Source organism: Aulonocara sp. 'chitande type north' Nkhata Bay, linkage group LG20 (genome assembly GCF_057382095.1).
Source record: "Aulonocara sp. 'chitande type north' Nkhata Bay isolate Kocher_YH1m ecotype deep benthic linkage group LG20, A_spYH_male_GT1.1, whole genome shotgun sequence".
Lineage (NCBI taxonomy): Eukaryota > Metazoa > Chordata > Actinopteri > Cichliformes > Cichlidae > Aulonocara > Aulonocara sp. 'chitande type north' Nkhata Bay.
The window spans coordinates 3,637,557-3,660,912 of NC_141363.1; the positions used below are offsets into that span (position 1 = coordinate 3,637,557).

The 23,356-nt window shown below is 42.2% G+C and overlaps 4 protein-coding genes across 8 annotated transcripts; 2 read left to right on the forward strand and 2 right to left on the reverse strand.

Moving 5' to 3' along the window:
* The first annotated feature begins 167 nt into the window (after window positions 1-167).
* rpl10a (ribosomal protein L10a) lies at window positions 168-2,103 on the forward strand. Its single transcript, XM_086277637.1, has 6 exons — window positions 168-238; window positions 669-740; window positions 831-911; window positions 1,390-1,538; window positions 1,626-1,798; window positions 1,894-2,103. Exons 1-6 carry the CDS (start codon window positions 234-236, stop codon window positions 2,062-2,064), a joined length of 651 nt encoding a protein of 216 aa, XP_086133763.1. The 5' UTR covers window positions 168-233; the 3' UTR covers window positions 2,065-2,103.
* Window positions 2,104-3,005: 902 nt separating this feature from the next.
* irag3a (inositol 1,4,5-triphosphate receptor associated 3a) lies at window positions 3,006-6,636 on the forward strand. Of its 4 annotated transcripts, none has more exons than XM_086277236.1 (13): window positions 3,006-3,205; window positions 3,290-3,344; window positions 3,418-3,490; window positions 3,583-3,610; window positions 3,869-4,009; window positions 4,097-4,228; window positions 4,328-4,508; window positions 4,583-4,623; window positions 4,724-4,774; window positions 4,861-4,994; window positions 5,073-5,186; window positions 5,415-5,525; window positions 5,613-6,636. In XM_086277236.1, the coding sequence occupies exons 1-13, from the start codon at window positions 3,194-3,196 to the stop codon at window positions 5,716-5,718; spliced, it is 1,179 nt and encodes a 392-aa protein (XP_086133362.1). In that variant the 5' UTR covers window positions 3,006-3,193; the 3' UTR covers window positions 5,719-6,636. The 4 variants fall into 4 exon arrangements, with proteins under 4 accessions (XP_086133362.1, XP_086133363.1, XP_086133364.1 ...); XM_086277237.1 differs by having other exon boundaries at window positions 4,727-4,774; XM_086277238.1 differs by having other exon boundaries at window positions 4,328-4,493.
* Window positions 6,637-6,988: 352 nt separating this feature from the next.
* Window positions 6,989-16,289, reverse strand: inavaa (innate immunity activator a). The gene is made up of 10 exons (XM_086277235.1): window positions 16,208-16,289; window positions 12,345-12,442; window positions 10,947-11,080; window positions 10,736-10,858; window positions 10,425-10,650; window positions 10,282-10,335; window positions 9,776-10,001; window positions 9,421-9,570; window positions 8,656-9,319; window positions 6,989-8,099 (listed from the first exon to the last, which is right to left on the reverse strand). Exons 2-10 carry the CDS (start codon window positions 12,406-12,408, stop codon window positions 8,007-8,009), a joined length of 1,734 nt encoding a protein of 577 aa, XP_086133361.1. The 5' UTR covers window positions 12,409-12,442; window positions 16,208-16,289; the 3' UTR covers window positions 6,989-8,006.
* A 2,671-nt stretch (window positions 16,290-18,960) lies between these two features.
* On the reverse strand, window positions 18,961-23,276 carry LOC147304874 (protein FAM107B). 2 transcript variants are annotated; one of them, XM_086277240.1, is made up of 5 exons: window positions 23,004-23,190; window positions 21,456-21,483; window positions 20,984-21,080; window positions 20,724-20,868; window positions 18,961-20,607 (listed from the first exon to the last, which is right to left on the reverse strand). In XM_086277240.1, exons 1-5 carry the CDS (start codon window positions 23,025-23,027, stop codon window positions 20,506-20,508), a joined length of 396 nt encoding a protein of 131 aa, XP_086133366.1. In that variant the 5' UTR covers window positions 23,028-23,190; the 3' UTR covers window positions 18,961-20,505. The 2 variants fall into 2 exon arrangements, with proteins under 2 accessions (XP_086133366.1, XP_086133367.1); XM_086277241.1 differs by lacking the exon at window positions 21,456-21,483 and having other exon boundaries at window positions 23,004-23,276.
* Window positions 23,277-23,356: the final 80 nt, after the last annotated feature.

Here is a 23,356-nt window from a genome sequence, read left to right on the forward strand (position 1 = left end):
TAGTTTTACAGGTATTTTATTTTTATGTATATGTTTCTTCACAGGCACACATTTTTCAATTACTACTAAATAGATATTTTTATGCTTGCTGTTTTATGATATAGATTTTGTTGATTTCTATTGGGAAAAAAGCTCGCGCTTTCTGATGACGTCACGGATCGCCTTTATGTCGCGTAACGTACGACGTCACTTCCTTTTCCAGCGTAGCACGACGAGAGCGACGAGCTACCAAGATGAGGTCAGGCCGCATTTTTCCCAATAAATGATTAAAAACCTCATTTTAAACGCGCTTTTCTCTACTGTGTTATTCTTCTAGATACGTAGAGTCGTAATATTGTCCGGCTTTGTTTGTATTTCATGGTATGTTGTAGTTTATTGACGTTAAAGGTGCGGCATGGGACCGGTTCATCGCCGGTGCACCGTCAGCGCGCTAAGTTTCTCAAATGTAATCCGTCGTCATCCGCGTATTTAAAATACATTTACAGTCTTCATCTAATCTCTGCTGTTTAGTTTAATGCTCTTAAATAACCGGCACATATTTTTTTCACGACTTTTGTGGCTGCTTGGTGAATTTTTAGCGCTGTGCTTTAGCATCATTAGCCGTCTTATTTCTCTTGGTGGCATTTCTAGTGACGTTAACTTTTTTCCTGACGTTTTCTACATTACAGTAAGGTCTCCAGGGATACTTTATATGAAGCCGTGAAGGAGGTCCTGCAGGGCTCCGTGGCCAAGCCGAGGAAGTAAGCAGATCCGAACAGCTGTGATAACCAATGGTTAAAGCGTAATACTGAAAATACCGGACATGTGTGTAACCTGTCATCTCTTTGTAGGTTTGTGGAGTCGGTGGAGCTTCAGATCAGCCTGAAAAACTATGATCCCCAGAAGGACAAGCGTTTCTCCGGCACTGTCAGGTTCGACCTTTTACTGTCTCACCCACCCTTTTCCCTGTGCGTCTCCAGCCCTGTCTGATTATCACAGCGGCCTGTTTAACGGCCATGTAGTACATTAAAAATCAAAGTCCAGACAGGCCAGGAGCAGACATGGAGAAGTACTCTGGGTAGTCTGACTGAGCTTACTCAGCTTTCTGCTGGGGAAGGCGAAGCAGGCGGACCCCTACCCTGGGTCTTAAAACATGAGGGGAGGCTTTGAGTGGCTGAGCTGCTAAGTTCACGCCCTCATGCCGACCACTTTGCTTTGTATCACCTAAGAGGTCAGCTGGACGCCAGCCCCTGTGGTGGTATGGGTAAGACTTTTTCTACTCCACAGTAAAGTCAGGTGGTCTCATAAAGGGTCAAATTATATCATCACATGTTGAATGAGTTGATTATTTCTCAGAGGTTGAAAAGTGGTTGTGAGCACAGTCACTAAAAATGTTTTGTTGACATGCAGGCTGAAGACTCTCCCCAGGCCAAAGTTCTCCGTGTGCATCCTGGGAGACCAGCAGCACTGCGACGAGGCCAAAGCTGCCGACATGCCACACATGGACATCGAGGCTCTGAAGAAGCTCAACAAGAACAAGAAGCTGGTCAAGAAGCTCGGTACGGTGTCCACAAGATTACAAACTGCCTCATCTGTGACCAAAGTCTGTCAAGTCTTCCTAACGTGCTTGTTTCTTCCTCTTCCAGCCAAGAAGTATGATGCTTTCCTGGCCTCTGAGTCTCTGATCAAGCAGATCCCTCGTATCCTGGGTCCTGGGCTGAACAAGGCCGGCAAGTTCCCCTCACTGCTCACCCACAATGAGAACCTGAACACAAAGGTGGATGAAGTCAAGTCCACCATCAAATTCCAGATGAAGAAGGTGTGTTCTGCTGCTTCCTGGCTTTATGGTTTCATGATCTAACACTTGGTTTGAAGAAGTTGATCAGTGTGGAGTAACCTTGCTGCTCGTTGTAGGTGCTTTGTCTGGCTGTGGCCGTAGGACATGTGAAGATGACAGAAGACGAACTTGTGTACAACATCCACCTGGCTGTCAACTTCCTGGTGTCGCTGCTGAAGAAGAACTGGCAGAACGTGCGTGCCCTCTACGTCAAGAGCACCATGGGCAAACCCCAGCGCCTCTACTAAATACAGTTTTTCTATTAATAAAAGTGGAGATTCTCCAAAGTCGGCTGCTCTGAGTGATTTATTTTTTTAGATTTCATTACTGAGGTCTTGTATCACTAACTGATAATCTGAAATTCACTTGTGTGTAACGGTGTAATACATAGTTACATAACTCTGTTAACTTTAGTCTGTATAATGTAGTGAAATTCAGGTTTTGGGAGAAATTACAGGAAGGGCCTCAGGTTTTCATGCCTCATTCTACCATTAAGCTTCTTCCCTCAACATGCACCCTTCTATGAACACATCAGGGCCAACTCAGGGCTCAGCGGGAATACCAGAGTGCCCTGGGATTGAACCACCAACCCAGTCCAGTGAGCCTGGGTATTCATCCCAAATATTTGGTGCATGGCCATTAGGTGTCTCTGTCGGTCTGCTTTGGCGTGCATTAGCTGGACCTCAAGATATTTGTTGTCATTTCGTATGGACACAGCCTGAAATGAAACACTTTTTCTCACCAGCCTCTACAGTGCAAAAAGCTTGAACTGTCCTCCAATGGCCTTGGGTAAATAAAGGTCTAATATTCGACTGATGCAGATCACAAATGTGTATGTAGAGTGAAAAACGGGAAGCGGAGTGTTAATAAGATCTACGGTTCCTGATCTATGTAATCCCCTCATGGGACCCGTGTACCCTTGTGTCCTGTCCTGCTGAAACCTTTAAAACCTAATTATTTATTCATGAGATTAAGTGAACAAGCTACTCCCTTTGCTCCTACAAGAATATAGAGTGTAGTATAACATGGTGTATTATATAGTATGGATGCAGGGTGAACTGTGGAATTGGTGCATTTGATTTATTAACTGGTACAACACTAGTTTTAATTTACCACATACAAAAACACAGCTTCCCATGAGCCTCTTGGGCCAGTCGTCCTATTCTGGTCTGATTGTGGATCTCTTAATAGGATTATCTATTCTCAGGACTGGAGAAAGGCTGAGGAGCAAATGAGCCAAACACTGACCCGTGAGAATATGTTTGTGCTTTCACAAATGATGAAGAGTCCACTGTGAACTCTGAAGTGAATCTGAATACTGTAATCAGGCTTTCTCTGACATTTGGATTAACTCTGGTGAAAGAGGCTGACGCAGTAATGAGCGCTGAGGTGAGTAACCAGCTGTCCTACCCGTTCCTTTAATCAGTCATTTAACACCTCGGAGGGCTGATAATGTCTTTCAAATATTTTCAGCCAGAGGCAGAGATAAGCAGCTACAACATGCCGGACAGTGACGACAGCGGAGAAGGTTAATGGCTTAAGAATAATAATTTTTTTAAAAGGTCTAAAAAGTTTCTAAATCAGTTTGAACTTTTTAACAGAAACTAGCCAAGAGGAGCCGCCAATCGCAAGCTGGAGTGAGCTGCCCATCATAGAGCGCGTCGGCCTCAATAGGTAACATTCATACGTACAAATACAACCAAATGATAACCGCCAGATTTAATTAGAAGTGATATCAAACTGTCAGACTTCTTGTTTCCTAACAGTGTAGAGATGTCAGAGAAGGATTTGGAGGTAAGTAGTCTACACTTCCCCTTCATTAAATCCATTCAGTAGGTTTTAAACTTTGTTTTTTAATGTGCTGCACTTGAAAATTTACATACAGGATTATTTGATTATAAGTTCAAGATTTCTGTATTTCTGAACAGCTACGGTTTCATTAAAGTTTATTTATCCTTAAATCTCAACAGCAGGCAGAGCCACTGGTATCTGAAATGCAGGAGGACGCTGAGAACTTGAATGAAGTTGTTATATTTTTGTTTCTTCTCCTAGACAGCTTTCTCTCAGATCGCCTTGTCTCTCCGCTGTGATCAGTACACCCTGAAGCAGAGGCTGCAGGCGGAGGAGCACGCCCGTAACCTGGCTGAGGAGAACATCCAGCTAGAGCTGAGCAGAGGCAGGGAGACCCTGGAGGTACTGTACGTAGCAGGCTATTATCTGTAGTGAGTCCTTTTGGTCCCAGCAGGCTGCAAATACAAGTGTGATCCTGTGGGATTTCAGATACTGAAGAGCCTGTGTTTGGACAACAAGCGCAGCGAGATCCTGCAGAAGCTGGAGCTGTCCCTGGACATCCTCGGAGGCACCGTGGAACGGATCTCTAACACAGCAGAGGTGCTCGGTGCCGTGCATCAGGTACACTATGGGTCAGGCTCAGTTAAAAACAAGTGTTACTGCTATATTGGGACCAGCACTGGGAGTAGGAGTTTTCTATTTATTTCCTGCTTTGTTTAGGAGGCTCGAGTGAGTAGAGCAGTGGAACTCATGGTGGCTCACGTGGAGCACCTGAGGAAGCGATATGACAGAAATCTAGCTGAGCTGGAAGAAGCCAGAAGGATGATGATGCAGCAGCAGCAGCAGAGCTCCTGCAGAAACATCACAGATCCCAGAGCCTCCACAGGTTTCTGCATCAGTGGTGTGTTTCTTGTCACTTGTTTTCTTCTGCAGTTGTGTGCAAAGTTTGAGTAATTGCTGGATTTATTGTTGTAGATCAAGAGGAAAGTGACAACATAAAGAAAGATACTCAGCAGGTATGCATATTTGGATACTTGTAACGTCTAATGTAGGTTTAAGCAATCTTTTGAACTTGAATCTGCCTTTTATCTGTGTGTTTGTTTGTTTTTTAACAAGAAGCACATCCGTAGAAGGGTCTGTGTATCAGTAATTTCCAGCCAAACTCAGGTAAGGGAGGTTTCCTGAATAAACCTTCCTGCTTTTTTCTCATGTTATCAGCCATAAACCACAGGGAGGGTCTTCTTTGTCTCCAGGATAGGAAAAAGCAAGACTCCAGAAAGCGTCTCTCTTCCAGCAAGAAGGCTGTCCCTTTTTGCCCGTCTCCCATGAGCTCAGAGTCCAGCTGCTCTTTCATGAACAAGGACGACAGATACTCAGTGGAGGACAGGTGAACTAGAGCCAACAGGCATATTTTTTGGTATCCTAACTACATGGTAACATTTATCACGAACATGTCTTACTTCAGGCCGCACAATCCAGATGAAACTCCATCAGAAGCTCTTCCAGGACCCGCTCCCATCCTAACCCCAGAGAGCCCCCCATCAAAACCAGTGAACAACAGCAAGACTCTGAACAAAAAGTATGGCACTATTCAGAGGAGGTGGACTAACTGAGAGGCACAACAGCCTGCAGTATTGACCAATTTCTGAAGCGTTTCGTGTCAGTATTGGTTGCTGCTGGCCCTGGGGCCTGTGTCTAGTTTGACAAATACAGCTCTTACTAAAGTCAGCATTAGCAACTTTATCAACAAAAAAGCATCACAAGCTTCAAGAAGTTGGAACTGAGGAATGTGCTTTTATATTTACAGCTTCTCTCTGGATACTTTGCGGCACAGACACAGGGGCAAAGCAGTCTTATCCAACAAAGGAAGGGAGAAAAAGATGGCAAATATCTGCAGACGGATCTCCACAGTGGGGATGTAAGTGGACACGTCATGTTTGTTCTTTTTCAAAAGTGTATTATTTCTGATAACTTTGGATAAACACTGACCGACTGCTCTCTTCAGGTGGAGGCAACATCCTCTGACTCACTGGCTGCAGCGCTGCCGGCTGGTTCTCCTGTGCACGTTTGTGATTTTCTGTGTCGTAACACTGAGTTACTTCTTGTGGTAGTTTCATGAAACACAGTCATCAGTGCTTCACGTGAATTAGTGCGTCGACAATTGAAGGCTATTTGTAAACAAACATAAAATGGTTTTTGATGCCCTGCTTTTGGTCGTTCATTGTGTTTGTCACAGGGAATCATACATTTTGGTAACATCCATCCATTTTCTGCTGCTCATCCAGTTCAGCTGTCATAAATATGGGCTCAAATTGTGGTCATAAATATCTTGTACTTGTAAATCATGATTTGTGTGTGTAAAAAGAATTTGTGTGTGCGTAAAAAAGATTTGTGTGTGGACTTAGCCAAAAAGTACGTGTGAAACTCTGCACTCAAGTTTCAAGTTACAAGTACGAATTTTGACCCTATTTTTCTTCCTTTCAGCTGATTGGTCAATGTCATGTCAATCACAAATTTAACATTCCAATCAGCGAACAGATGGGTTTGGCTGTTTGAGGGGCGCTTTTTTAAACTGCAGGTCCTTGAAGGGTAATACAGTTTGAAGCTGGAGGATCTCTATATAAATGTCCGATAGAAGCTAGGTCCCCGTAACTTTCAGCAGCTGTTGAAAGGAAAAAGTTGTGGTATATCAGTGGTTAGAAATACCATTGTTACTTTAGGATTAGTTTAACACAAAGTCAGGGCTGACCCAGGACCACTGCTGTGAGTCACAGTGCTCAGCATAAAGGTCCTTACACATCGGATGCAGCATGTGCTGCTAATGCTAACTAATAGCAAAGGATCCAGAATTAGTTGCGCTGGCTGCTGAGCTCTGTGGGTTTTTGCAGCAGCTCTACCTGTACTAGATGCACCTGCTCCTTGTCGTTTCTATCTCTGACCTTATGTCCTCTACAAGAGTTTCTGTTTGTTTGTTTTTTTATCTTCAAATGTTCAATAAAAACATGGATCGTTAATTCATAACGAAGAAAGCTTTGTAACTATCTCCACTAGTGAAGACTGTGTCATTTCCACAACACTGCCCCCCCCCCCAGGCTTTGGAGGTCCCTGTATTAAGCAGGTAAACCTGTGAAACAAAAATCACCACAGACTGTTTTCCATGAAGGTGATGAAGGAAAACGCTGGACTGGCATGTAAAAGCATTTATTCCCTCAAATCAAATCAAATCAAATCACTTTTATTGTCACATCACATGTGCAGGTACATTGGTACAGCACATGTGAGTGAAATTCTTGTGTGCGAGCTTCACAAGCAACAGAGTTGTGCAAAATACAATAATGTAAACAAGCAAAATACAAGAATGGCTACATCTGAAACTAATAAATATATGTACAATATATAATAGTATATGCATTTTAGGACCTGAAGCTCCATAACACACCCCTCCAATAGCCAAACCCCTCTGTTCTCCTATTGGATTATTAAATTTGTGATTGACATGACATTGGCCAATCAGATGAAAGGAAGAAAAATAGGGTCAAAATTCGTACTTGTAACTTGAAACTTGAGTGCAGAGTTTCACACATACTTTTTGGCTAAGTCCACACACAAATCTTTTTTACGCACACACAAATTCTTTTTACACATACAAATCCTGATTTACAAGTACAAAATATTTATGACCACACTTTGAGCCCATACATAAAGCGAGAGGCGGGATACACTCAGATGGGTCATTTTGGTAATATTTTTATTATAAATATACAAAACATATCAAAACTGATACAATCACTCGGTTAGTAAGAAACACCATACCGCAGTGAAAACTTTCACCAAAATTGCCCTTAAAGGCATCAGTGGTTAATAGGAGTTAATAAGCAAGATTCAAATGTTAAGATTCAGCTCACTTCACATCATTATCAGACAGATTTCACTATGTATATCTACACATATACCTCTAAAAACTCATTGCTGTGCGTGCTTATAGGTGGCTATCATAGTTTTAGTGATAAGTCTATGTTGCAAAAGGGGGGGGGGGTCTTTAAATAATAAATATAGAATATAAGTCAAAAATTATATTAGAAATGAGGAAAGCTATTTTAAATCTACTGTGGGTGAACTGCATGTGCAAAATGTGTTCCAGCCACAAAAAAAGGTCTTCAAACAACAGCAAGTTTATGGTCTTTGTTGAAATAAGCTATGAAACTGTATCAGATTTATTTCACCTCAGATGTATTACCAAATAAATAAAACTGGCATACCACCTTACATTAAATTAATCAGTGATACCAACAGGTCCACGTTTTCTGCATTATGTCAACAAACAATCTCACAGAGAGTCCAAAGACTTAATAAATAAAGGAATGAGTCATCATACTGCAGGGGGTTTTAGGCGTGTCAGCTACACCTGGCTCACAATCTCAGCATCCTCGGCAACAAACCACTGAAGGGGAGTCCCGTCTACAGCCCTCTGGAGAACCAGGTTACCTGAACCCTGTGAAAAAAGTCACAAAGCCAGCACATTGTAAATACATTAGATCTCTAATCTAGTTCAGTAAAAAATATTTCATGTTGTTTTCAAGTGAAAATGTGTCAATTTGCCAGAAATCCCATGGGGACCAAGCAACCTCTAATCAAAAAACAAGAGAAAGTGATGTATTTGAAAAAAAAAAAACCCAAACCAAAACATAAAAACACAGGCTGTTGGCTCTTAGTTGCTAATGCTACCCAGTCAAATGCAAAGCATTAATGCTATTGTGTGACCCACATATCACTAGGACACAAACGTCAATAAAAGAGCTTTAAATTTAGGTCAGTGTAACGAGTAATACCACAAACTAACCACCACCTACTACCAGTTTAACCTGACTTTTTATATAAATAACGGCACACATACTAACTTGAGTACCTTTGCAGTATCCCAGCCCACACTTTTGGAATCACTGATCTAATTTACGAAAGTAACAGCTTCAATGCATTAATATGTTAAGAGTCAAACATATTAATGCATCTTCCGCCGCTGCCTTAACATAGCTGGTGCTTGTACCTACCTGTGCAAAAGGAGGCAGGTGAGGTGAAATGGGGCTCGTAACGCTCTGCTGTTCCCCGCAGCTTGGCAGTAGCTTCTGTAGCTGATTCCTTTGATGCCACGATTTCAGCTCCTCTGATACGACCTCCCGGGGCAGCAGCCTCACGGCGTGGTTTGGGTACTCTTTCAGCGAGGGCGTCCGCACGAGCCTGGTGTAAGGCGGAGGGGGCTTTAAGATGCTTCTCGGTGAAGGTGTCCCCTCCTGCCACTGTCGTTGCTGAGTGCTGCGTGCCACAGTAGAGATGAAGCACTTCCCCATGTCTGGAGCTTGCGGGGAGAGGGGTCCATCTTCCGCCGCTGCCTTAACATAGCTGGTGCTCGTATTTTTGTGCATACTGGGGAAATGAGAGACTCCTTTCTTCTGTGCTCCAAAGTGGAACCCGTAAGGCGGTGGGCAGAGCTTTGGGATCTCAGTCGGCTTCTCCCTGCCAGGAGAGCTAATGCTAGAGGATGACGAGTGCTCTGAGCTGCTGTCCTCAGAGCTGGACTGGTAAGGACGCAGAGGAGAGTACTCCGGGGAGCGCACCATGAAGTCAGCCACGCAGCGTCGCTGGGGCAGCCTAGCTCGACCTCGACTGCTCTCTGAGCTGAAACGCTCCACGTCAGATGGCTTTCTTTTTGGAAGTCTGAGAAGGGATATTGTGTAAAATTTGAAACATTAATACAACATTATTGTCTTTAATTCCTCTGATAATACAAATGACTCTGACATAACTTGTCTGTGTACCTGAAGGACTGGGAGTACTGCCGGCGTATGAACAGCTCCGGGGTGGAGGGGGCGCTGGTGGAGCTGCTGTGACGCAGGGCAGAGTTTTTCACAAACTGAGTGAGAGGAATCCTGATGCTCTCTGCAGACACCTGGGCTGCTGCTGGGCTACTGCACACAGGAGACATGACATGAGATATCGCACACATTCAGAAAAAGGAAGCTTTACTATGTGCTAATCCAGCACAAGAAGGCTGACATTGCACCTGATTTCATCTAAGTTCATCTATCAAATGGAAAACTGTAAAATAAGGTACAATCTAGCTTGGAGTATAATAGTGTATTTCACTAGTTGTTAGCATTCTTCAGTCCTTACCTGGACCTGCTGCTGCAGGCAGACGGAGGTTTGGTGGCCTTTTGGTAAGGATGGTCCAGACTGGACTCCTTCCAAGGAGAATTCTGGATGGGAGCGGGCTCGTGCTCCACACTGAGCTCGCTTGAGGACTGGTGCGATGTCTGCACAGTCTGGGCTGACAGCTGAAGGGGATCTGAATATGAAGCGTCCAACACTGGAGGTGAAAGGGGGCTGGATATGTCCAGATCTATACAGGATTGGAGAGAACATTAAATAATGATTTCTAAACGGAAAACAAGTCAGTAGAGTATTCACTATTTTTAAAAATATTTAAATCACATTATTAAAGTGAGTTTTGGAATTTTAAACCCATATTTGTTTTTACACATGACCTGCAATTAATTTCATAAAAAGACATGTAGAATGATTTGCATGTTGAATGTGACACCATGCTCTATCAGAGCTGTCTTTTCTTCTACTGCATATTTAAATGAATGTCATGATAACCTTAAAATCATTCAGCTCACCATCATCCAGCGCCACCACATCGGAGAGTGAGCTGTCATCAGACATGCACAGATCTGCACACAAACGCCAAACATTTTACATTTCCATTAAGTGCACTGCATGTTGCACAGCCTGGCCTGAAGGGGGCAGCAAAGTCACTCACCTTTGTTCTGGCTGCTGACGCTGGGTGAGTTGCACTCACTCTTGATTCTATGCTGGAACACGGCCTGCTGCAGTTCCTTCACTTTCTTCTCCTCCCTCTTGCACTGCTGCAGCCGGCCCTTCTTCTGTGGCTTACTGAGGTTCTCCTCAAGCGAGAGTTTGCGGGCTGCCTCAAAAATCTGCCGCTGAAGGGCCAATTCAGTTTCCAGCACTTGCAACTCTGAGTGCTAAAAAAAGACAAACTCTGACCTTACATCTCAGCTGATGTGCTGACTCTTTCCACTAACACTTAACACTGATGGTGGTTTGTACCTGTTTATCTAGATGGATCAGACCTTCATCCAGCTTGAATGAAGCACCAATTCTCCTCCGAACACGTGGTGGCTTCTCATCTGGCATCATTGGATAGTCTGAGGGCAGTACACCTGTCAGCTCCTGTGAGGACAAAACAAAAGTATTGTTATGATGTAAAAAGAAGCAATCTTCAATACTGATTTAAAGCTTTAATCCAGGAGTCACTTACTGCCTCCCTGATGCAGAGTTTTCGGAGCTCCAGCAGGCAGATCTCCAAACGCTCCTCCAGAGATTGGTGCTTCAGCTTCAGGGCTCTGGTGTGGGTGGTGAGGTCCTTCACTGGGGACGTGGGGCTGTCGGGACCTGCAAAAACACACACAAAATCAGGCTTTACCTGCGTCTGCGTCTGAACCTGACTTAAAATGACTTAAAAATAATTTCACTGTTATATTTTTTATTATATTTTATATAGTGTATATAAAGTGTTGTTATCAGTTCAGCCAGTGCTGCACAACTGATGTGCAAACATTTATTCTCATACCCCGTATAACACGGTCATTATATACAATACTGAAGCTGTATTGTACTTTCCCGTCTGCATCATATGCTGTCATATAAGCTAACATTTGCTCTGCTGTGACGAGATGTTTTTAAATGCACTACATTATGAATCTGTATTAAATACTATAGTTAAACACAGATCATTTTTCCACAAAAGGCTAATCCACAGAGTTTAATGGAGTCTTTCTTTGCCCACGCTCCACCCCTCCAATTAGTTTCATGACAGACACAGAGTCAGAAAGACACACAGTACCTTCCACATATATTAAAACTGTATTATTCTTATGTGAGCTGATAATGAGTTAAAATAGACAGAGGGCTTATAAAGAGGAAAATACAAATATTTGAGAAATCTGTTAAAAACATTTTTAAAGCTAAAAAATAAAATAAACCCAAAGTTGAGCCAGCACAATGAACTTCTCTGAGAAGGCAGAAATTACTCAAGCATAACATTAAACAACTAAAACTTAACTTTCTGTTCAGGAATGCAAACAATTTTGCTTCTTAATAATAAAAAATAATAATAATCTGCTTTGCCATTTCTTCTGCTTTTTTGTAACATTTATGAATATCAACATTAATTATATTATAGCATTAAAACTATCATTCTGTTTGCACAGACTGGTGGATTAAGCATTATAGAAACTGCCAATACTTTTCATACAGGGCAGCTATCGCAGAAACCTTACACTGAGTAGCGGTCTAAGAAGTTTGCTATCTTGTTATGTCAGTATTGATACTGGAGCTACAGCAGATATAGTACATCAGTACTGATGTAAAGCGTGGGTTGATAAATAGCAACAAACTTTTAAAAAAATGCTAAAGATGCAGTATGTTAGAGGAAAGTCAGACAAAATGTCCCAATTACATATTTACAAAGTAAAAATATATAAGTTTATTTAACAAAATGTCACCTGATTTATTTATTTTTATTTCATTTCTCAAATGTTAATATAGCTAAGAGCCTCAAATTCCATTAAACTCTTAGTTGTAAGTAACAGTATGAAATCTGCAAAAATGAAAGATGCAGATACTTGACTGGACATCTGTTCAGTACAGTCCTTACCGGAGTTTAGGATAATCCCACTGTCCGTGTCGCTGATCTCTTCTTTGCTCTCGATGGCCGTCATCTTGTCTCTCTGCTCTTGACTTTTTTATATATACCTGTTGGAAACAACAAAGTTTATTCAGATTACTAAAATGAGACCGTTTACTGCTAGGAATAAACTGCTTGTATTCCCCCTCACATGGATTTGATAAGTCTGTCTCTGCTGCTTCACTTAACAAAAGTGAAAGACTGGCAAGTGTCCTTTTTACACACTTATCTGTGCAGCTCTCCATCTCCCTCCCCCTCCTCCACCCCTGTCGCCCTCCCTTTGCTCACTCACAAAAGAAGCAGACCCCCACGGTTGACTCGGCACATGTGCGGGGTTAATCTGAATCACGGTGCCATGGTGACGGGGCATGCTGCGGCTGCGGCTAGGGGAGTGTGTCGCCATGAGGCGTGTCAGAGGGCGTTTAAAGAGCCCAGACCCCGAAAAAGAAAGCAGATGGCAGCGGGAATTACCCCACTTATGGACTGCACCTGTTCCCCCTGTGCACCCCTTCCTCGGCTCCCATTCAACCAGTGTCCAGAAAACCCCCTGGGAGCTTTGAAGTGGAAGAATGTCTAAATGCTGGGCTTGTACTCGCAGCATCAGATCACAAGGTGCCTGCTGACTCCTGTGCAATGCTGAGCACAAAAACCTGGCCGACACAATTCTTGTTTATGACCCGCTCTGTCCCATTGTTGCTCTCCAGCAAACATGTGACTAATAATGAACTAAAACAAGGTGTGGAGTGGAACAACAGCAAGAAGAGAAAGACAGTGACAACAACAAATTGGAAATAGCGTTCAACAAGCTGACAGCCATTTACATTCAGACCATGAGTCTGTGTGTGGTTGTTGTCTTGATATTACCTTAGGGTAGCGGAGACAGAGAATGCTGCCTTTATTTTCTCAATTTTGTAGGTCATTTAATTTATTTTGGATCTCACATGTCTCAGACTTCTTCTAAAAAAGCTAGCAGATCACAAGAGGCAACATTATGGTCTCTAACATGGTTAAAGGATGTTATTTCCTTGCCTTGCATCAATGCCACATATTCATAAACTTTTTGGGCCAGCCAAACCTCATTCGAAAAGTGAATGATGTGTCACTGGTCAGGAATAAAAGGGGAGGTAAGATGCCATGAAAATAGACACCACATGACAGTAAGGCTTCTGTGTATAATCCTTAGCTCCTGTGTTTGGTGATTGTATCAGGCCTTTTCCTGTAGAGACAAGGAAGGCACAGAGCCTGCGTGAATGAAAACCTTCTCTGACAGGATATTATTGTGTGTCCTATAGGTTTTCTCCATTCAAAACAGCAACTCATGCGAACTGACACAGCTATGAGCAGCCAGTGGCACAATGGAACACAGCTAAGCAGCTCGAGTTAGTAAAACAACACTGCAACAAAGGGCCTGTGTCCCAAAACCAGCCTAAATAATCTGCTGCAGGCGCAATATCTGCTGACAACTGTGGCTTGAGCGGCTGTGCCGGGTCAATATTGAGACAAGGCTGTTGAGACAGCGAGAGAGTATCAGAATGGAGCAGGGCTGAGATTTTAAGGTGCAAGGTTTTGCTCCCAGACACATGGCTCCATGCTGCAGCAATCTAAAGCTAAATACGTCAACAGGAATCCAGCCTGGTAATCAGAGACAGACAGGGTAATGTGGGATTTACCCACTTACACCCCATAACTGTCTGAAGACTTTCACAAGAGTCTGTGGTCGGAGGTCTAGGCTGATTGAGTGAGTGAGTGGGTGAGTTGGTGGGTGTGTGGATGAGTTTGGGAAAAACTCTCACTTGAAGTCGCAGTTTATTGCCAAAACGCTGATGCCATTCGTCACAGCTTTCATAAGAACCTGGAGCCGTGGGATTGTTGACATTACGCTGTAAAGGAGCGCCAAAAAACCCCAAGACTTTTCACGATTGACTGTGACAGGAATAGCAGTCCATTTCCTGAAGTAAAGCTGCTGATAGCACAGTCTCCACCCGGAAGACCTGATTGATGTAGTCAAAACATCTTAATTCAGGGAAGTGTTTGATCACTGCTTATGATGTCTGCCTAGAAACACATCAGGAGTACGAGATGACTGTCCCACCCATCCTCACTGGTCACTGGACCATGACTGTGTAACATCTACGGAAGTTGATGTTTATGGCAAGAGATCACAATGTGGATTTACTGTCTCCCAGACTTCCCCCACCACCCTTTCCCATGAGCCTCTGGAGCTGCGTACTCCTGGATTGCAGCCATCACCTCCGTGCTCATTACCACTGTGGTCGGCCCTGGAATTACCAACGGGGACCGTGAGGGTTGCCTGAAACCAGACCGAGGCCTGTTCGAACCCTGTAATTAAGATTCTCTTCTGAATGCTGATACTATGGAAGAAACCAAACGACTTTACAGCATGCCTTCTTTTTTTTTCAGAGTCTCATGGAAAGCCAAAATCCATTCAGCAAAATGGATCCGCTCTGTAGACAATATATGCTGCTGGAAGAAAAATGTATCAGAGTGGGGGAGTTGCAGGCAAGAGAAAAAAATGAAGTATTGTATTACAAAGGACATCACTGCAGTGAGATCCTTGCCTTAAGAAGCAGTGCTGAGTTTGAAAAGAGCAGTAAAAGAGGCTGTGATAGCATGAGCTTCAAAAGGAATGGTATCAAAAACTTGATATGTTGTCAGCATCTTTCCTCTGACAAGTTTCATTCAGAACAACACTTTCAGGCAGACAATGCAGGGGTAATAAGCACCAAGCCGATCTGCTTTCAGTCACTGGAGGCCATATGCTGACCAGACACACCAGCTCTGTCACAGCCCAGTGACAGTGTAAATACCAAAGGCCAGAAGAGATCCTCCATTGTTCTCCAGAGGCTGAAACACTGGCTGGGGGTGATCATGATTCATGACACCTTGTCCCTCTGAGTCATCATTTCTGAAGCCTCTGAATGGACACTGATGGTCATCTCAGACCATCGCCGGGATGTGGTTACAGCTTGTCACCCTCAAGTGCCCACCACTCACAAAAGAAGTGGAGGACGACACAGAGGTGTTGTCTCCAGCATCACAGTGACACTTCATGCCTGTCTGTGTTTGTTCTTCTGCTGAGGACAACAAAACAGCTGGTACTGACAAGCCTTTTCCCAACCATAAGTCCTGCAGGGTTGTTTATCTTTCAAAGCAACCTGTTCATTCATTTAGCAGCCCAGTTATTATTGAGTTTGGTGGTTGTATTTCTGACATCTTTTTCTGGTCTGTAGTAGTCAGTGCTTCACTCAAGTAAAAACACCACACCCCAGTAATCCATTACAAGTAAAAGTCTTGTATTTGCATGTTTTCAAGTACTGAGAGTGAGTGTACTTACTCTGTATCATCGCCAGACCATATTATACTAGTGGGTCGTTACTACTGACGCATAAATCAAATAAGCATTTCATAGCTGCTCACTAATCTACACATATCAACACAAGGCACATTATATTTATGGTTTAGCTTAGCTCGCTTTTATATGAGTGTAAAAATAAGCAAGCACACAAGCAGTGAAATAAAAAGTGAAAAAGATTTTCATCTAAACTATGATGGATTAAAGGAGAGATTAAGAGAGAAATGTTTAGATGTGTCATAATAGCATATCCCTTGAAGTTATTTCTGTTTTAAGCATTATATACCGCACAAATAGCCAGTTTGGCTAACTGCTCAGTAACGTTTCTCTAAAATTTAATTGTATAAAAACTTCCAGCTTTGCCTACCTTTTTGCTGTTTACATTAACATCGACGGTTATTTTATGACTTCTTCTTTTTTAGCGGGTGTTGCTAACGCACAGAAAATAGTCTGTACTTACGTTTCAGCTCGCGGTCTGTTCCTCTACATCAGCATCTTTCCTGAGGCAGCGAGAGTTCAAACTTTCTCTGGTCAGATGTGAGGGAAGAGCTCCGGACATCTGTTTCAGACGAGTCCACTTTCTGGATCAAACTACGGGCGAGCTTTGTTGATTTTTGCTTCAGTATTTATGTAAAAATATTCAGTTTTGAATTAACTTACATTTAAGTCACAGCTCACGCTTTTGTAAAATAGTAGCAATTTCGGCTTAACCGAATGAGATTTTATTTTTTCTGTCTGCAACGCCCCCCTCGCTTCTTGTATTGGTTTGGTCCGACGCTGCAGACTTTCCAGACACGCTTTGCTTGTTGACACAGCACGCGACTACTGAGGGGGGGCTTCATTTGAGAAAAGGCACAAAAGGCGACAGGGAGGCGGTAGAGGCAAAGTTTTGTTAAAAGAAAGAAAGAAAACAGGACAGCTGGCTGGTAAGTGCTGGCCGAGAAGACCACGCTCTCCTCTTTCCTCCGCCATGATAATGAAGAATTGTGTACAGCGTGAGCCATTCACACATTAACATAAATAAAACATAATTAAAATGACAGAGAAATATACTTTTAATTGCTGTTTAGTTTCCACAAAGCTATATTTAACCATGTGATCTTCTTTGTAATTCAAATGATATTATTGTGGCACTTGATAAGAAATTGTACTGTGCGTCACTCTTTATTGACCTCTCAAAAGCTTTTGACACTGTTGATCATGCAGTCCTAAAAAACAGACTGCTCAGCCTTGGATTGTCAGAACATGCATTAGCGTGGTTCTCAAATTATCTGAATAATAGAACCCAGTGCATTAAACTTGAAGGTCTTTGTTCTAAATTTGTTGCTGTCCACAAGGGGGTGCCACAGGGCTCAGTTTTGGGTCCCCTTCTGTTCCTTTTATATATCAATGACTTGGGTCAAAATGTCTCAGACACAAATTTGCATTTTTATGCTGACGACACAGTTATTTACTGTTATGGATCATCTCTTGCTCAGGCCATTGAAACTTTACAGAAAGCCTTTGTTGCTTTCCAGCATTCACTTATTCAGCTAAAATTAGTTCTCAATGCTGACAAGACTAAGCTAATGTTGTTTTCCAAGTCAAAGAAGGTCCCGGAGCCTATTCCAGTGGTGTCCACCCTTGAAGGAAATGTCATAGAGATAGTTCATGAATATAAATACCTTGGTGTCTGGATTGATGACTCCTTCACCTTTAAACCACATATAGAGAGACTAGTAAAGAAACTGAGACTTAAACTTCGTTTTTTCTTCCGTAATAAACAGTGCTTTTCTTTTGCAGTAAAAAAACGTCTTGTCACTGCAACCTTTTTATCTGTGTTAGATTATGGTGACATTCTGTATATGAACGCTTCTTCTTCATGTCTTCTAATGTTGGACACGATGTATCATGCTTCCTTGAGGTTTATTACCAATTGTAAATACCTGACCCATCACTGTGATTTGTACTTAAGAGTAAAATGGCCTTCTTTGGCCATTAGAAGACAGGGGCATTGGTACACTTTTATTTACAAAGCTATGCTTGGATTGCTGCCTCCTTATATTTGTACTTTGGTCACAAGGACAAATAGTGGTTCTTACTCCTTGCGCTCAAATGATCAGCTGCTGTTGTCTGTTCCCCTTGTCCGCACAGAGCTGGGTAAGAAAGCCTTTGTCCACTCTGCGCCTTTTTCATGGAACATGTTACAGAAAGACTGGAAACTAACTGAATTGTTGTCTTTAAATGTTTTTAAAACTAAACTCAAAGGCCTACAGGCTGCCTCAATAATGTGTAATTGTTTTGTGTAATTTTAACTTTGTTTGTTCGTATGTATTTGTCTTGAAATGTGCTGCCTCTTGGCCAGGACTCCCTTGAAAAAGAGGTCTTTGATCTCAACGGGACATTCCTGGTTAAATAAAGGTTAAATAAAAAAATAAAAAAAATTTCCATGTAATTCGCTTACATTCATTATTATTATTATTATTATTATTATTATTATTATTATTATTATTATTATTATTATTATTATTATTATATTTGATGCTGGTCCTTTTATTATTACTTTGCCTTAGACAATGTTGCACGTTTACTCTTCACTACATTTATTTGACATCTGTAACCAACTCCTGCTCAAGTTCTTACACAAAATACATGTGCGTAACTTATGAAATGCTAAACTATATAAAAAAATTTAAATTATGAGAATAGCTTTTAGGCTATTTGCATGCGTACAATTATACAATAATGTTACCTCACATCTTAACTTTAAAAGTACAGCACTTATGTGTTATTGCACATTTAAAGTTGTTCTGTTAATTCAATTTGCACATGTGGGTTTCTTTTGTGTATGACATAATTGCTAAAACTACTTAAAATAAATTCTGAAACAGCAAACTGGCTACTACTATGTGCCCTCAGCCGGTTGTATCAGTGACCCTTGGGTATTCCTAGTCTATAGATGATGAAAAGCCTTCTCCAGATGGCCTGTGCTTTCTCCTCTCATGGCGTGATGGAATGAAAAGATCAGCTAATTAAGCAGAGTCCCATATCCATGTGAAAGAACCGTGAGAGCCCTCGGGGAGTGGAGCCGCATGCAAATCAGTCCCCAGTGCTTTGAATGGTGTCCAGTGCAACAAAACATCACAGCAAGCTATAAACCTTTCATTTCCACAGCACTCAGACACTCTAAAAAAATCCCAAGTCATGACAGAGAAGAATAAACAAACATGCATATTTTGCAGTGTTGGGGAATTTTTATTCATACAAAACAGCTCTGTTGAAAATGTTCCTCTCAGCAGTTGCATAATGGTCTTTACAACGGACAGAATCAGGCTTAACTGATATCTCATGCTCATTTGATCCTGGAAGAAGCATGTGAAACTAATTTGGAAAAAAAAATAGTATAATTAGTATAGAAAAACATTTTAAAAAATCCAGACTCATAGCTCAGTGCGAGCTTTCTCTATTATTTCACTTCCCAATCAGAAAAAGAACTGTGACTGACTTTATGGAAGTACACTATATTGCCAAAAGTATTCACTCATTCATATTCAGTCTAGCTGTTTCAATCACTTGTGTGATAAAATCAAGAACCTAGCACGCAGACTGCTTGTACAAACATTTGTGAAAGAATGGGTTGCTCTCAGGAGCTCAGTGAATTCCAGCTTGGTGCAGTGATAGGATGCCACCTGTGCAACAAGTCCACTTGTGGAATTTCCTCATTACTAAATATTCAACAGTCGGCTGTTAGTGATATTACAACAAAGTGGAGGACATTTGGGAATGAAAGCAACTCACCCACTAAGTGGTAGGTCATTTAAAAATCACAAGGATGGGGTCAACGGATGATGAGGTGCAAAGTGCGCAGAGGTCAGCAACTTTCTGCAGTCAATCTCTCCACACTTCTTGTGGCCTTCAGAGTTGCTCAAGAACAGTCTGTAGAGAGCTTCATGAAATGGGTCTCCATGGCCGAGCAGCTGCATCCAAGCATCACGTAACCAAGCACGAGCGTTAGGTACAGTGGTGTGAAGCGCACCGCCACTGGACTCTACAGCAGTACTGACCTGTTCTCTGGAGTGGCAAATCACGCTTGAGTCTGGGTTTGCTAGTTGCCAGGAGAACAGTACTTGTCTGACAGCACTGTGCCAAGTATAAAGTTCGGTAGTGGAAGATTATAGTGTGAGGTTGTTTTTCAGGAGTTGAGCTTGACTCCTTAAGAAACTCTTAATGCTTCTGCGTACCAATTCATTTTGGACAATTTCATGTTCCCAACTTTGTGGGAACTTGACCGACCTGCACAGAGTCCTGATCTCAATCTGACAGAACACCTTTGAGATGAATTAGAGTGGAGAGTGTGAACCAGGCTTTCTCATCCAACTAATGGAATTTTTTGACCTTCTGGAAGAATGGTCAAAAATTCCCACAAACACATTCCTAAACCTTGTGGAAAGTCTTCTTAGATGAGTTGAGTCTGTTGTAGCTGCAAAGGGTGGGCTGAGATCATATTAAACACTACAGATTAAGAATGGGATGTCACTCAAGTTCCTATGCATGTGAAAGCAGACAAGAGAGTGCTTTTGGCAAAATAGTGTATTTCTGGATTACATGTTAGCCTGGTATGAGTGATTGCTTAAACAAAATGTGATAACTCAAAGTACATTGTGAAGAAACGTAAACCAAAATGGTGTATGCGGGATGTAGCTCTGTAGACTGTGAACATCCAGATTTAGGGCCACTATGGTGAGATGCTGCAGGGGCTGATGGGAGAGCCTCAGGGCCTCACTGCTCAAACGTCTGTGTGCGCCTCAGGTTGTCCTTCACACGGACAAACTCTGGGATCTTCTGCTGACTCTCTCGCTGCCTGATCTCCTCCTGCTCGTACTGTTGGGGGGAAGGACATCAGTTTATCCCAACAAAGTTAAAGAGAAAGCCTGAGAAGAGCCAGGTTGTATTCTGTTAGTATTTTGTGAAATCCCTCTCAGTTATGTGCCTCTTACCTCTTGCAGTTTCTGCTGCCTCTTGCGGAGCTCCATCTCCAGGTCTGAGGGCTGTCGTTGTGCCATCTCCGCCTCCTTGTGCAGCTCCAGTCTGCGCTGCTCCAACACTCGCTTCAGCTCCGGTTTCTCCTCCAGCAGCAGACCCCTTCAAAGTCAGAGCTACAGTTTTACCGACACATGCAAACACAAAATTCCTGCCAATCTCTGTTTCAGTGGGTGACGACTTTAAGACCACAGAGTAAAAGGAGTTTTCGGCGTACCGTTTATGGCTGAGCAGCAGCTCTCGGTGCAGGTTATGATAGCTCGGCGCTTCTGTTGAGGAGCCGTTGAGTTTCTTCTGCTCACTGCTGCTGTCACCTGTGGATGGACCAACTCAAAATTCTTCTTAAAGCTCATAATGTGAAAAAGAAAACAAGTTTGACTCTACCTTGTTATTAACTATCACATGGTAACAGAATGTCCTCATAGTTTTGATTGTTGGAGATACAGAATTGTAACATTTAATCGAAGTGTCATTGAAGATCATTTTAAACACAGAATACACTGCTTCATTCACCCGGCAGTACTGATGGATGAAGCTACTTAATATAAAAGATGATTATTTCTAGCTAATTCTAATCCTACTATAACGACTATATATTTGACTGATAGCAATATTTGATTGGTAACATATACATGATTCTGCTATCAATCAAATCTAATCTATCATTCAACATTTGTGCTTTAAACTACCTTTTTTGAGAAGCCCATATCCCAGTTTCTGTGAGATGTCATATGCAGTCAAACAAGAGAAAAAGAAAAAACGAAGCTCTTTGTTAGTGATTTCACAAGTTAATTACTTTGCATGTGAACACTGATGCACACAGCCTGGTTTGTCAAAACATCTTTGTTGTGATCGTCCCTTCATGTGACAGAGGGTATAATTAGCTAAAGGCTAAAAAAGACGGTGCCTGCTGTGCTGCTTAAGTACGTGAGCTTCGTTTAATGAAGGTGACATAACAGCTCTGCCAGTCTGTCAGAGAGGTAGTTATGCAGTTTTGGTGTGTGACAGAGAGCTTTATTTGTAGTGGCAAATAAAATGATGTAACCACACAGAGTCAGGCCACTTACAGTGGAAGGAAAACGTGGTTGTAACACAATCGTTTACTTCTGCCACACCCACTGAAACCGGATAGCCAGGAGACACAGATTACAGCGACCAGGGAGCAGATGGCAGGTGCTGTTATGACTTGCGTTTCTCAGGCAAAGTCAGGCAAGCCAATAAGACCAAGATGCTGACATAAACAAGTCCAACAGCTGAAATATGATCCCAAACTCTGTATTTGGTATTGTGCCTTTTACTATTCCTGCTGTAGTTATAAGCCTCCAGATTCAGGGCCTTCTTGGGCCCCTGCAGGGGAGATAACCAGTCAGGTGTAAGGCCTGATGAAAGCCATTGTTCCAATTAAGGCCTGAAGGTTTCAGATGGATTACAGGAAGCTCTCACCTACTTGCAGAAATGCTCTGAAGTGTCAGACGTTAGCTTGATGATGCCGCTCTGTGATACTAAGCAATCTGTCTGTTGGACTGAATCAGTCAAAAGATACGTTTTTTGACCATTAATCATTATAATGTTGCTGCCAGATTAAAATACTTTATTCTTCTTAGGAAGTTCAACACAGCTGCCTTGTATCTTCAGGCTGTTTGTTCTTATGTAAAACCATCCAGGCTCCAAGATGACCTTGTTATGTAATCACTTCAGATGTGACTTTGATCAAAGATTGAACAGCAATGTTTTGACATTGCAATAATATTATATCAAATGTTCAAATCAGCTCACTGATCAGAACAATTCGGACTTCGAGACAGCATTTAAATGCCCACCATGGAGCTAAAATATGCACAATGAATTTTGTGTTTAAAACACATAAAAATGCAGAAAAGTCTTTAATGAAAACAGACATTGTGCTGCTAACATATATAGTTTCATAATAACAGAGATTAAAAATAACTATAATGAACTTGTTGAGTATTAGTGTCAATAATATTTAATCTGCAATAACAAGATTCTGTAAGAAGGCACAGTTTATATATTTGTGGTCAAAGTGTCCATCATATGAAAAGTTACACAACATCTACATACTTTAATCACAATAAACTTTGACTGTAAGCCCACTGAAGCAACACATGTGGTCTGACCAAAGGTGAACTAAACCTTTGACAGATGGACATCAGACCAGACACTGACCTCTCACTCACTAGACGGCGGCAGCGCTGCAAGTAAACAACTAGAAAACTCACTTTTTTTACAGCTGACCCCTCCATGGCAGGATGGTGGAGGCCCACTGTCTTGTGCCCAGCAGCAGCGTTCCTGTTTTAGTCCATTGCTAAAAGAATTGCACGTCCTCACTCCGTCGGTCAATCGTCTTTTTCCTTGCTGCATCCAAGGCCAGCATGTTGTTGATGACAGATCCACAGACTCAATGTGCCATCTAGCAGTAGTCAATAGTGGTAGTAGACACTGAAATCTTATTACGCCATTCTAGATTACTTCACAACCCCCACACGGCATAGGATGTTAGATTAGGTAATTGCCGCTGACACAAATGCAGCTTAAAACCAACCTAACACGGTACTATTACCAGTCGACTCCT

Bases quoted from the DNA above. Each gene is read 5' to 3' on its own strand.
- rpl10a (XM_086277637.1), top strand. The intron at 741-830 runs GTAAGCAGATCC...ATCTCTTTGTAG, and splicing joins TCCGTGGCCAAGCCGAGGAA to GTTTGTGGAGTCGGTGGAGC. The intron at 1,539-1,625 runs GTACGGTGTCCA...TTCCTCTTCCAG, and splicing joins GAAGCTGGTCAAGAAGCTCG to CCAAGAAGTATGATGCTTTC.
- irag3a (XM_086277236.1), top strand. The intron at 3,611-3,868 runs GTAAGTAGTCTA...TTCTTCTCCTAG, and splicing joins TGTCAGAGAAGGATTTGGAG to ACAGCTTTCTCTCAGATCGC. The intron at 5,526-5,612 runs GTAAGTGGACAC...TGCTCTCTTCAG, and splicing joins CGGATCTCCACAGTGGGGAT to GTGGAGGCAACATCCTCTGA.
- inavaa (XM_086277235.1), bottom strand. From the start codon at position 12,408: ATGACGGCCATCGAGAGCAAAGAAGAGATCAGCGACACGGACAGTGGG. The intron at 10,651-10,735 runs GTACAAACCACC...GTCTTTTTTTAG, and splicing joins TGATCCATCTAGATAAACAG to CACTCAGAGTTGCAAGTGCT. The intron at 10,336-10,424 runs GTGAGTGACTTT...GTTTGTGTGCAG, and splicing joins CGTCAGCAGCCAGAACAAAG to ATCTGTGCATGTCTGATGAC.
- LOC147304874 (XM_086277241.1), bottom strand. From the start codon at position 23,145: ATGCAGCAAGGAAAAAGACGATTGACCGACGGAGTGAGGACGTGCAAT. The intron at 20,869-20,983 runs GTACGCCGAAAA...CTGACTTTGAAG, and splicing joins CTGCTGCTCAGCCATAAACG to GGGTCTGCTGCTGGAGGAGA. The intron at 20,608-20,723 runs GTAAGAGGCACA...TCCCCCCAACAG, and splicing joins GGCAGCAGAAACTGCAAGAG to TACGAGCAGGAGGAGATCAG.